This window comes from Calonectris borealis, chromosome 2 (genome assembly GCF_964195595.1).
Source record: "Calonectris borealis chromosome 2, bCalBor7.hap1.2, whole genome shotgun sequence".
Classification (NCBI taxonomy): domain Eukaryota; kingdom Metazoa; phylum Chordata; class Aves; order Procellariiformes; family Procellariidae; genus Calonectris; species Calonectris borealis.
Genome location: NC_134313.1, coordinates 167164617 through 167177015, shown reverse-complemented (window position 1 = coordinate 167177015; position 12399 = coordinate 167164617). Strand labels below are relative to the sequence as shown.

Genomic DNA, 12399 nt, shown 5'->3' with positions numbered 1-12399 from the left:
TGAAATGCAAAATGAGTTTATTATAGGCGTTTTATACTGTTCCTCACAGTTACAAAGTGAAAAAGCATGCTTTATTCAGTGGTCTTATGGCTGTTACATGAGGCTAGATACAGCCACAATGCGTAGGGGGACAATGGGCAGGAATAGAGTTACAATCCCCAGACGTGTTAAGACTGAGTGATTCATGGAATAGCATGTTACTTAGTGAGTAAAGACTTATGGTAAAAATAAATCCCCATAATTTTCATAAAGAGTTGAAGATCTTCAGAAAAGTGATGAAAGAGTTTGAGTGCCTGTATCTTTAGATGCCCACTTTTATGATTTTTTAAAATTGGCCCTCTGAAAATGGAGACATCCGAAAGCACTGGCTGAAATATCTGGAGGCTTAGGTTTCACAAGGCTGATGGGAATGTCTAATTTTATCCCCTCTGCCTGGAAAAAATAATCTTAAACCAATGGATTTGAAACAGAAGCCCCACTATTTTTTTTAATTATTACTTTATTTTGTTTTCTTTTTAGTCTCAGATACAAACAGCGAGCAAATCCCCTCAAGGAATTGACTTGCCATCCTACAGGATGAGCAGTGATCACAGATCTATTGCACCCACAAAGGAGGTTGGAAAAGTCTTAACATAACCTATGGGACCACACAGAAAAAGCCAGAATCAGCAATAAATCCTTCACTCTTAGCAAGTGCTGGCCTTGAGAACAAGTATTTATATCAGTACAGTGTAAATAAAACCATCTTTGCTTACCATGGGAAGCAATGTGAGAGTGAAGAAGCAGATCTTCCAATTGATGGCCATCTTCTCTCTTGATTTTGATCTTTAGTCAAGTTTTGCTTGTTAACACTGTTATTAGGGCTGAAGCACACGCTCTCTGCAGATCTTTTGGTTAAGGTGTTCACGTCAAGGCTCAGATCTCTGCAGTGAAAAAGGAAAATTATTATAAATATGGAAAACATGAAGAGAGTGAAAAAGAAATGGACAGAAAACAGAGAACCCAAGACTTGAACTGTGCATTGTACCTATTAGAGATCAACCATACTTGTCTGGATTGCAGCTAATGTGGATGGTCTTGGATATTTAATTTAAAGCCAAAGGACATGTCTATATGATCAGTAACTTGTAATATAGAAACTACTGAAACAGGTTCTGTAGCTGCAAAGATCAAAATTGTACCCAAAGGAAAAGGTAGGACAGATTATTTTGAGCCAGAAACAGGACCTAACTGTCTGCTTCATTTCTGAAGTCATGATTTGACCTTCATGATTATCAGTAGTGTCTCAAAAGCACAGCTGTCTGGGGACTTTTTAGGAGACTGTATGAGATGATGATTTACTCCCAGAGATCACTTGTCCAGTTAACAAAATCCATGACCACAATTGTTAATAATCTGATAGCTTTGTGAGAATTCATCAATAGAGGTGCAAAAGAATGAATTGTACTGTCAGGCTAAAGATTCATCCATGACATAAGACAGGATTGACTTATATGGACAACAGTGTCATACATATCTGTGACTTCCATTGCTTGGTCTCTGCCAAGGAGCTAGACAGGTGGTCAGGACAACAACAGAATTGGATACCTGACATTAGCTCCGTCCTAGCATCTCCTGCCATAACCCAGTGTTTAAAAATTCCCACTCGCTCCAAATCATGATGATTCCTCAAACAGTTTTTCATTCAAGAGAATCTCTCTGTCTCAATCTCTGGCTGGATCCAATCCTCGTTACCTTTTGAAACACAATCCTGCCTCAGATCTTGATACCTTGGTGACACAGAGGTCTCATTTGATGTCCTACCTAGAGTCAGGTTTTTTAGCATGGAGATATACTTTCATATTCATTAGTTTTCTTTCCCCAGTTGTCCCTCACCGGAGATGAATCTCCTTGTATCTGGTTTGTGTGGCAAGTTTTTGGTAGCAGGAGGGCTACAGGGGTGGCTTCTGTGAGAAGTTGTTAGAAGCTTCCCCTATATCCGATAGAACCAATGCCGGCCAGCTCCAAGACAGAACCTGCCGTTGGCCAAAGCTGAGCTCATCAGCCTCTGTGATAACATATTTACGAAGGGGAAAATACTGCTGCGCAACAGCAGCCAGAAGAGAGGAGTGAGAATATGTGAGAGAAACAACTCTGCAGACGCCCAGGTCAGTGAAGAAGGAGGGGGAGGAGGTGCTCCAGGCGCCAGAGCAGAGGTTCCCCTGCAGCCTGTGGTGAAGACCACGGTGAGGCAGGCTGTCCCCTGCAGCCCATGGAGGTTAACGGTCGAGCAGATGGATGCGCCCAAAGGACGCTGTGACCCCATGGAGAGCCCACACTGGAGCAGGCTCCTGGCAGGACCTGTGGCCCTGCGGAGAGAGGAGCCCACGCTGGAGCAGGTTTGCTGGCAGGACTTGTGACCCTGCAGGGGTCCCACGCTGGAGCAGTCTGTTCCTGAAGGACTGCACCCTGTGGAAGGGACCCAGGCTGGAGCAGTTCGCGAAGAACTGCAGCCCGTGGGAAGGACTCACATTGGAGAAGTTCATGAAGGACTGTCTCCCATGGGAGGGACCCCACGCTGGAGCCGGGGAAGAGTGTGAGAAGTCCTCCTGCTGAGGAGGAAGGAGCGGCAAAGACAACGTGTAATGAACTGACTGCAACCCCCATTCCCCATCCCCCTGCGCCACCCGGGGGGAGGAGGTAGAGAAAAGGGAAGGGTGGGGGGAAGGTGTTTTTAAGATTTGTTTTTATTTCTCACTACCCTACTCTGATTTAATTGGTAATAAATTAAATCCATTTCTCCAAGTCAAATCTGTTTTGCCTGTGATGGTAATTGGTGAGTGATCTCTCCCTGTCCTTATCTTGACCTATGAACCTTTCATCATATTTTCTTTCCCCTGTCCAGCTGAGGAAAGGAAGTGATAGAGCGGCTTGGTGGGCACTTGGCGTCCAACCAAGGTTAACATACCACACCCCTTTAATGTATCTCTACCCTATAGATCTAATTCCTCCAAGATAAGTTCAGCCAGAGGTCTTTTGGTAATGTCTATGGTAGTTTAGGTGCAACCTCTCTGCTTAGGAAGGTATGAGACTTTAGACCCATGGGCATGAGCTGTGCCACACCAGTTTGTTTCAGAGCCAGAGAACTGTCTCTCAGTTTGAAGCCTTTGAATGCTGAGGCCTCTTTTAAAATCTTCTCATCTGATGTACGTTTCCTACACCTCACCACCTTCCATCTCTGTGAGCATAAACACAACTGACATACATCTTCACAACCAGAGAAATGTTTAAACAGATAAGTAAATGTTTGAGAGAAGAAAAGCAAGGGATCATAGATAATAACAAATCAGGGATACAGGACACACAAACAATTAGAGAAAGAATTGCAAGGGTATATTGGAAAAACATTTAAAATAATTAGGGGGAATGTGAGGAAACATAACAAAGAAGAAAAGACTGAAAAGAAAACAGACTGAAGACAGAAAGTAAATAAAGGAATGACAAAGGCAAATATAAAAGCACTTTTATGATCAAGGGACACTCAATTTTTATACTGACTGCAACATACTGCCAAGACATCAGCATTTAGAAAGGAGAGAGTCTTTCAATTCAAAAATAAAAAAGGAAAATTAAGCTCTCCCTAAATTTTTGTCTTCTCTATCCAGACCCTGACTAAATGGAGAACAATGATTCATAAAATTCCCTCTAAATTGATCTGCTTTCTTCCATCCTCACTCGATCAGTCACTCTCGCCCTGCTCTGGTACTGAATTTAATTACTTAACTGTATTTCTGATGGTTTATCAAATAATGAAAGTCTGATAAGATCTCAGCTGAGGAGGACAGCAAACATCCGTGGTGACATTCAGTAGTGAGGAGTTGGAAAAAGAAAGTCACTCCATTAACAGAAGCAACAGAAAACCAGGCAACGCATTAGCAAACACCGCATTTAAAATTATTTCTTGATCATTTGCACTCCTGTGTGCAGGCCGGTCTAGAAAGGCCAGAGAGTGGTGTGGAGATTGAATTCTGTCCTTGGATTCTGCCACAGTAATGCATCAGAAATATGACTTAAATACAGTGGAAAGGTGGGAGATGCCTGACTAAACGGACGGACTTCCCTGTGGGAAAGTGGTAACCTTTAGAATACACTCTTTCCAATATTTGAAGACCCAGTTTTACTTTAACGTGGCATTCGCTAGGTTTGAAAAGTGGAGAGTGGATGTTTTCTCTTTTATCTTTGTTACAAAGGAACTTCTAAAGAGACGACAAGAACACTTGCAAACCATTTCATTGCCTTTCTTTCACATTTTGCAGAGAAAGTAAAAGAATCAACTTCATTTTTGCCTTCAAGGTAGTCATGGAAACCTGCATCAAAAACTGGGCTGAGGCCTTCATATCGTCCACAGACACTCAAGTGTTTATTAGGTAATAACAACTACCAGTTCCGTTAACTGATGCCCCGGACTTGCAGCAGAACTATATGTATTGTTTAGCAGCTCCTAGCATGCATGATATACATAGGTGCAGAGTCCACCTATTACCAATAAAAGGCTAGTTATCTCACAAACAGGTACTGTCAGCTATGTTTAAGTAGAAAAATGAACTTTTTAAAAATATGGGCAATGTTTATAAATCATTTCCATTTCCATTCAGTACAGGGAAAAGAAATAAATATATGAAGATAGGATTTGGAAGGGAAGCTTGAATATCATATTGTCTTCTGATGTCACTGGTAGCCAAATTCTGTAATTTCATTAGTAAATTAGAGATACTGGTGCTTCATGTTGTTGTTTTATCTGCATCTGTTACCGTAATTAAAATTAGTGAAGTCAGAATAGCCAATAGCATGGGGGTTGCACCATTCAGTTATGCATATACAGTTCCCCAATATAAAAAATATTCCAGTATCTCTGGTGAAACAGAAGGGCTGTTGAAGTGTTTGAGAATTTGAAAATCAGTTGACTGTTACTAAAATGGAATGGGTTTCAGGAAATTATTTCAAGCATGGCTGAAATACAGGAAGAAAAAAGAAAAAAAGAATTGTTTTGGTTAGCTAATGACTTAAGAAAGTAATTCATCATCTATGAAGGTGGATTCATTTGTCCACTGTAGACACTTTCAGTGCCACATCAGATTCTTTGTGATACTTAGCGGCATATCACAGGTACTTCAAGGGCAGATTGGAAAAGCTCCAGCAAAACACGTTCTGCTGCAAGTGCCCATTTCTTTCCCGTATCTAAAAAGGGACTCGAGTGCTTAGCTCGTATGTGGACTATATTACAGAAGCCTAAAGGCTGGTGAGGAGAATTGCACCGTGAGAAGCCCATAAATGAGAAGCGCACAATATGATGTCAGTAACCAATAAAAACAGATAGTAAGTCCTTTCCAAGTAGGATGTGCCTACTCCCAGGGGGGTATAAAAGAATGACTGCTTCAAAGAATCAAATCTCACCATATCAAGTAATGGGTGGAATTGTTATACAGCTTCTCAGACAGAGTGTAGCCCTGTAGGATGAATGAAAGAGGATTTTTAGTGACTTTATAAGGCACTTATGAGCTGTTACTGAGATTTCACCCAAAAGAAAGAAACAACGGGATCTGCTAGGCTCCTTGTGATGGTCCTCTGGGACGCGTGCCGGTGGTTTGAAAGGAAAGCAATACACTTCAAATCTCACCCACAATGGCTTAGACTACTGATGATCAAATGTAAGTTCATTACTTAATTAATCTTAATTCAGTGTCTAGTTAGGGCTGCCCACCACATCCTTCTCCTGCACGATGACCGAGCTACTACACAAGTGTGGGAATCTGAAAGCTTCTGACAACATGCAGGATCAATTGAGCTTTTGCAGACTGAATACTCTACGTTGCAGAAAAGTCTATGCACAGTTATCCCAGTACTTCCTAGTGACATGAAGAATATTTCCCTATGAAGAATAAACATGGGTGGAGAATGATGGGGTGCAAAAGAAAGAAGGTGCCGAGGAGAATACTCCAGCCGTCACCAGTCAGTCTGGCTCACAGACCACTCCCTTGGTATTTCAAGTTCTCCCCAGGGAAGGGAACTCCACAGCTGTTTTACAGCACAAAGTTTGCTAGATGGCTTTTATATAGCTTTGGCTTATATATGAACAGGTAATTATGCAATTGATACTCTATCTATCTTCTTTAGGCTCTCAATACAAGGTATGAAATCCAGTGCATTTTATTATTTCCCTCCTAAAACTTCCCAAATGTAGTATGCCAGCTTCATAATTTATATTAAACGGTGTGGTGATCCTTCCTCATGTCAACTGATACACTTGCTAGCAAGAAATAAGCAGAGTTGGGGAAGCAACCCTTCGGTGACCTAGGACGTGTCACTTAATTTTAGAAACCTAGAAGACGCATACTCACATATGAGCTCATTGTCAAGTCTCTTTTTATATAGTCAACAGAGAGAAGTAGACATATGAAGAAAGCAATTTGTCCGGTCTATTTTAACTTTTAAACTTTCTACTTCTTTCCCATGAGTGTAAAGGAATTCTTAACAGCTAGATCATATGTTGACATCTAGGTTGTGGATATCTAAATTTGGACAGAATAACCCTACTTCCAGTCTCTTCTGAAGTATATGGATCAGCAATATGAAACCCAAAATAGCAAAGTTTGACCTACCACAAAGGCTTGAGAAGGGATTAGACCATTTAGGGTGTCAATAAGTTGATGCTGAAATATTTAAGGTAACAGAAAAACTGAAATAAAATTTAACTGAATACCAGACAGCAAGAGCTCTAAAGTTTCCCATAGAAAGTAGTTTGTAAAGAGCAATCCTATTAAGGCAAACAAAAAGAACAACATCATGGCCTTTCTACTATCTTCAATATATCACATTATTTCTTGGAGTTTAGTTATTTTGGGTTGTTTTCCTTTACTTGCATTAATCTTTGTGAATTCACTGAAATTAAAATATCTGCATGGATCACAGCAGCTGATAATATGGCTCTATCTTTCTTTTAAAAACCAAGAAGACATTTATCCACTTTTCTCCCCTTGCGTGCTTAACTGGAAAAGTCCTTAGTCTCCTTGTTTCCATGTCTCTTGTCAATGACAAAACAGGATTTGAAGGGTAATTACATCAGGAGGTCTAAAAGGTGGATTTTCAGAAAGGATTTACTGCTACAAGAGACAAGTCAGCCCTTTTAGCTATACATGAATGTCTTGAGGGCCTCAGGCAGAAATGCCACACCTTTGCCTGAAAGAGTTGGCAACCAGCAACCTGGATTTTGTCACAGGATTGTCCACAAGGAAGGATGCAGTCTGTAGGACATCCAGCCGTCGTTCTAACACATGAACTGATGTGGAGGTCATGTGCTGCAAAATGTTCATGAATGACAGATGCAATCAGCTAGTCTCTTCTAATATCCAGTGTTTTCACTGTTCAGGAAAATTGTTGCTTTTGACTTCAGGAAACAACATTTTAAAAAAAGAACTGGTACAATGCTACCAGTAATTTTGCATAGAAATAGCTGAAAGAAATATATTCAACTTGTTGCCTGGCTTAGGCCTTTCAGTGTTAAAGAATAACAAAGCCTGTCAGCAGATTCGTGTAATCTTCAAACTTCCTGAAGGTGCACTCTGCCCCATCATCCTGGTCATTAATGAAAACATTAAACAGAATTGGTCACATCCAAGTGTTAGACTTCATAGTTCAGCCCAGTCTACCCAGGCTCTCTTTACAGTCAATGGAGAAGAGGTAAATATTCTCAGGGAGCAATTTCTATACCCTAATGCTAGATGCCTAATTTTGGACAAAGTGAGTCTACTTTGAAAGAGTCTATTTTTTTTTTCCTCTGCTTACTCAGGCTGATGAGGGCAAACAAAGAAAATTCCATCTCCAAAGTTTAAGACACCAAAGCACTAACATTAAGCAAAACAGAGCACTGACTTCCATCTATGTCATGGCCTTTTGTTTGTTTCAGTTCTCTCTTTATTCCTTTTATTAACACTGCTAATAACTTCCTAATAACTTCCGTGCGTGTTTTACTTCAGCTGTCCCTGATTATAATTTTGGTGGAGGTTTTTTTTTTTTTCCTTTGAGTGATTTCAATTAAATTGAAATTCCCTGAAGATGTAAGAGTATTATAATTTGTCCTTACAAAGTACACTCCTTATCATTCCTGTATAACCTGACAGCTCTTGTACTTCCTAGTCCTCTAGCTTTATAAAATTTTCCTAACATTTCAAAAAAAACCTCTGAAAACTATTCTAGAACAGATTTTAATAAGTGTCACTCAGCCAATTCAAGAAAGATATCTCAATTTACACTTTCTGAAGATCTGATTCATTTCTTGATCATCTGCAAATTTTGTTAACATATCGTTCACTTTCAGACCTTACATCAGACTAGGCTAGCATAGCTCTTTGTGGCACTCACTATTAATTTTGAGAAATTAATACTCCTGCTGCTTTGTTTTCTCTTTGTTTAGGGCTCAGACACACAGTAAAATTTTTACAGCTTACAAAGTTGTTATGTCTCAGCTGATACACCGTAAGTATATATGTCCCTCTTGGTTCATGTCAAATTCAAGGCAGTATAATTTAGTTTTGGTTCTCTTTCATTGTCGGTAAGCTAAGTTTGTTGTCCTGCATTCACCACACACAAGAAGTTACCATAGGCCAACAGGTGTGTGAAAACCTGTTAAATTAAGCTAAATCTGTTATGTCTGAGCCACTCAGCTCTTCTCATGTCGGCTGATGCCTGCTTTCTTTCAAGGTAGAATCTTTCAACAGGAAGGATGTTATCAAAAACTTTTGGAAAATCCAAATCCACTATATCCCATCCATCCATATCTGTGATCATAAAGCCCAGCCTTTCTTGAGCTTTGAAAGTTTATGCCCCTCCGGGACATCGTGTATAAAACTAACCAACACTTGATTTTTTAAACAAACTCCAGTTAAAATTCCTGGCTTTTATAAGTAATAACATTTTTCATGATACAACAATTCTTCTCCCTCATATTATGCTGCTTCACTCATACAGGTATGATAAAACATCGAAGGTTACTGACATCTAAAGGATTGTTCTGGATATCTGAGTATTCTGACATTATAATGACTTTGGAAGTCTGTTTGTTGGAACTGTTGCTTCAGGCTCTCTGAAAATTCAGATGGACATGAATGGATCATTCATCTACAGGTCAAGACTTTCTAGTTTATCTTTGCAACTACAGCAACTATAGACTTATGAAAGAAGAGACTATGGAATACAGTTCGTAACTCCCTGTGCAGAGGATTGCTATTCTTAGCAGATTTCCCATATAACGTCCCACATAAAATTCATGCGGCAATTCTTGCCTTGATTGGCATTATTTTGCCTATTGTATTATCTATCAGATTTATTGTGCCATTACGTTGTTGACTTCCCCAGAGACCTGGTGAAATGGCATGACTTCTTTAACTAAAGACCATGGATATTCAGTTGCAGGGAAATATTTATAAACTACCGTGCATTTAAGAAGTATTAGTAGGCAAAGTAAAAAATGATATGAGAAGTTTTTATCTTCACAGGCAGGTCAATTACCCTTTTGAAGCATCTGTGATGTATGCGGTACTTCATAGCTAATATGCAACTAATACAGGATCATAAAGGCAACTACGTGCTGCTCCATTCCAGCAGAGCTTTAAGCGCTGCCTGGCAATGTCCTTTAAAATCATTACTCCACAAGCAGTAAAATGTGTTTTCTATCTGGCATATCAAAGTTTTACAAGAGCTACTTGATTAATTTGCTTTTCTTGACTGGTGGTCTGCATCTCCTGCCCTGGCTACAGGTGTCACTATTGTTTTTCAGTATTACATAGGAGCTCGTTATCTATCCATCAACATTGCTATCGGTCTCTGCTTTGAACCCATCTAGCTGGATATATGTCTGCTCAACAGCATCACTGTTGAGGAGACATCTATCACAGCCAGAGGAAAGTGTAAGAGCAGAAAAACGCAGCTCTGGACCAGAGCCCTTTATTCCCATTGTGTCTGAAAATCATCCCAAGTGCAGTACTTGTACACTACCTTCAAACCAACTCCTTAATTCAAAATAATATATTTACTGGGGCATGATGCCACTCTTAACACCCTTAATTAGCTCTGTTGATGTGCTGAACTGATTATCTTGAGATAAAGCTGTCATGATGCTACGTTGCTCGCCATACCCAAGCTGGTCTCTGTGCGAGGTGCTGCATGCTCTCAGCTGTGGGGAAATACCAGGGGTATCTTTAACAAGGCATTCCACTATTTAGTACAGGCAGACTCCAGAGGAGTGGCCCTGTAGTTGGTGATGAACCCATGGGCAAGACACAGTCTCTGAACTCCAGCAACAGCACACCAACCTTACATTGTCTCTGGGAAACAAGTCTACCCTTCCCATCTGAAAGTAGAACCAAAGCAATAAAATAAGCAATGAAAGGGAGTTATCTGTTACTTTGGAAGGTGGTAAATACAATGAGCGATTGCCTCATGCCAAAGGAATAAATATGTGACGGTATGCAGAAAACAGTCTGATATAACCTTGGCATTGACAGAAGGATGCTTGGAAGTGTGGAAAAATTGCCAAGGTGTTCAGAAAGGATGACCAAATGATCTTTCTTTGCCTTGTATGTACAATTCCTTGTCATTTTCCAATGCAAACAGCAGAGCCGTTCTGAGTATAACAGCTTGTACTTCACTGAGCATTTTGACTTGGCAATCTATGGTGATGTTCCAGATGAATATCCACTGGCCTCCTCTGCACGTCTAAACAACAACATAGAAAGCTTTCATGGGCCAAAGTTCAGCCCATCTTGATGAAAAAAAGAGCAGATACAATATGTTTCCTGATTCCTGTCTGGGTAGAGAAAATGATCCCCCTACTATTGTGATTCCTCAAGCACATATTTTTCAGTTCTCAGGGAAATGTATCCCAGAATAGGCCTGAGACTACAACCGTGTCTCTTTCTTACAGAAATAAAAATCCTTTTTTTCTTTTTTTTGAACAACTTCATTCCTACACTGAAAGATAAGGTTAAGTCACTGCATAAGCACTAGCAAGTTGCATAATTCCTTTTTTTTCCACCCACATTTCCTATTGTCCTCCTTTTCTATTGCACCTCGAACAGCCTAAGTTCACCCAGCTGTATCCTATCTTGTGGTTAGTGAACTCATTACATTTGGACAGCATTAGGACCTTCCACAGCACGTGTTCTTGCAACACCATGGATGAAATTCATGTCACATAAATTTGGCTGTCTAAAAGTGAAACATCTATATCTAAGCTAGTTTCCCTCAGCTCCCTCCATAGTGAACAAAAGATGAGCAATTCACCTCAGCAGCACATGGGTTTGCCTTGCTCTGGGACAACGTGTTACTCATCTTTGCAAACAGAGAGCTAATAAAGCAGAAAACTAGTTTGATTAGCTCAGAAGAGTCTGTGTCGAGTAGGGACAGCCCTGAGCATAGCAGAGGTATAAAGAAAAGAGGAAGAAAAACATTTGAAATTAAAGTCAGTTTTGGGACAAGAAGATGTTAAGCTGGGAATTAGAAGAGAGCTTCAGACCATCAGCAGAAAGAGGCCCTGGAAGTGCCTTCCAGAAAGAGAAGGATAGTCAAAAAAAGGTTAGAATTTTGAGAGGACTCCATATAATGTGAATATTTTGTAAACTGATTTCTCTGACACGTGGATTATTGCAGTGCTAACGGACATAGATTCCCAGTCACATGGCCTCTGACTCAGAGCTGGCTCCCATCCGTGATGGTGCATTTCCTCCCCCGCTCCTAGGCCACTTGTTGATCTCAGAAATTTCCATGAAACCTCAGCCTTGGTGTCTGGCGGTTGAGCGCTCCTTGACTGCATAGCTAAGCTGGGAACGTACTCCCACTGCCTGGGCCAGGTGTCCAGTAGAACAACACTGAAACCTTGAGAATTTTTAGTAATTACCTCCTGGGACTGTGGCCAGGATGGAAATTTACGGATGACTAAAGCCGATCATCTTGCGAACCTATAAACGGTGGTCCGAAGTGAGGCCCTTCGAGCTCTCCTGGACCGCAGCAGGCTGCGCCCAACATCTCCCTCTGAGTGGGACGCCTCTCAGAGCTCGCGACCTCTCAGGTCTGTGATATTTGGAGGACCGTTGCTGATGACGGGGCCTCGGCCTGGGCTGAACCCCCTTCACTCCTCGAAGCTCAACCCTTCGCCCGTTGAGAGGGAATGCCTAGACATTCAACGTGAATCTTTCTTCACTGAAATCAAGGGGAATTTTTAACAGGTATACCTTCTGTACACATATGTATATACATATTTCTGTCTGTCTGTATGTGTGGACTAATAGTAAGCATAATCGTGATTAAGTCGTGATTACAGTAGACTCTACTAACATTTATTTCATAAATATCAAATTAGTTAATGAT

The 12399-nt window shown here is 40.6% G+C and overlaps 1 protein-coding gene across 4 annotated transcripts in view; it reads right to left on the bottom strand.

Annotated features, from left to right (window-relative positions):
* Window positions 1–12399, bottom strand: part of ADCYAP1R1 (ADCYAP receptor type I) — a 149802-nt gene that overhangs the window by 115586 nt on the left and 21817 nt on the right. For all 4 annotated transcript variants that reach the window (XM_075144287.1, XM_075144288.1, XM_075144289.1 and 1 more), the window contains exon 2: window positions 756–923. In XM_075144287.1, coding sequence (XP_075000388.1) covers window positions 756–806 — 51 coding nt within the window. In that variant the 5' untranslated portion in view covers window positions 807–923. The remainder of the gene's footprint in view (window positions 1–755; window positions 924–12399) is intronic.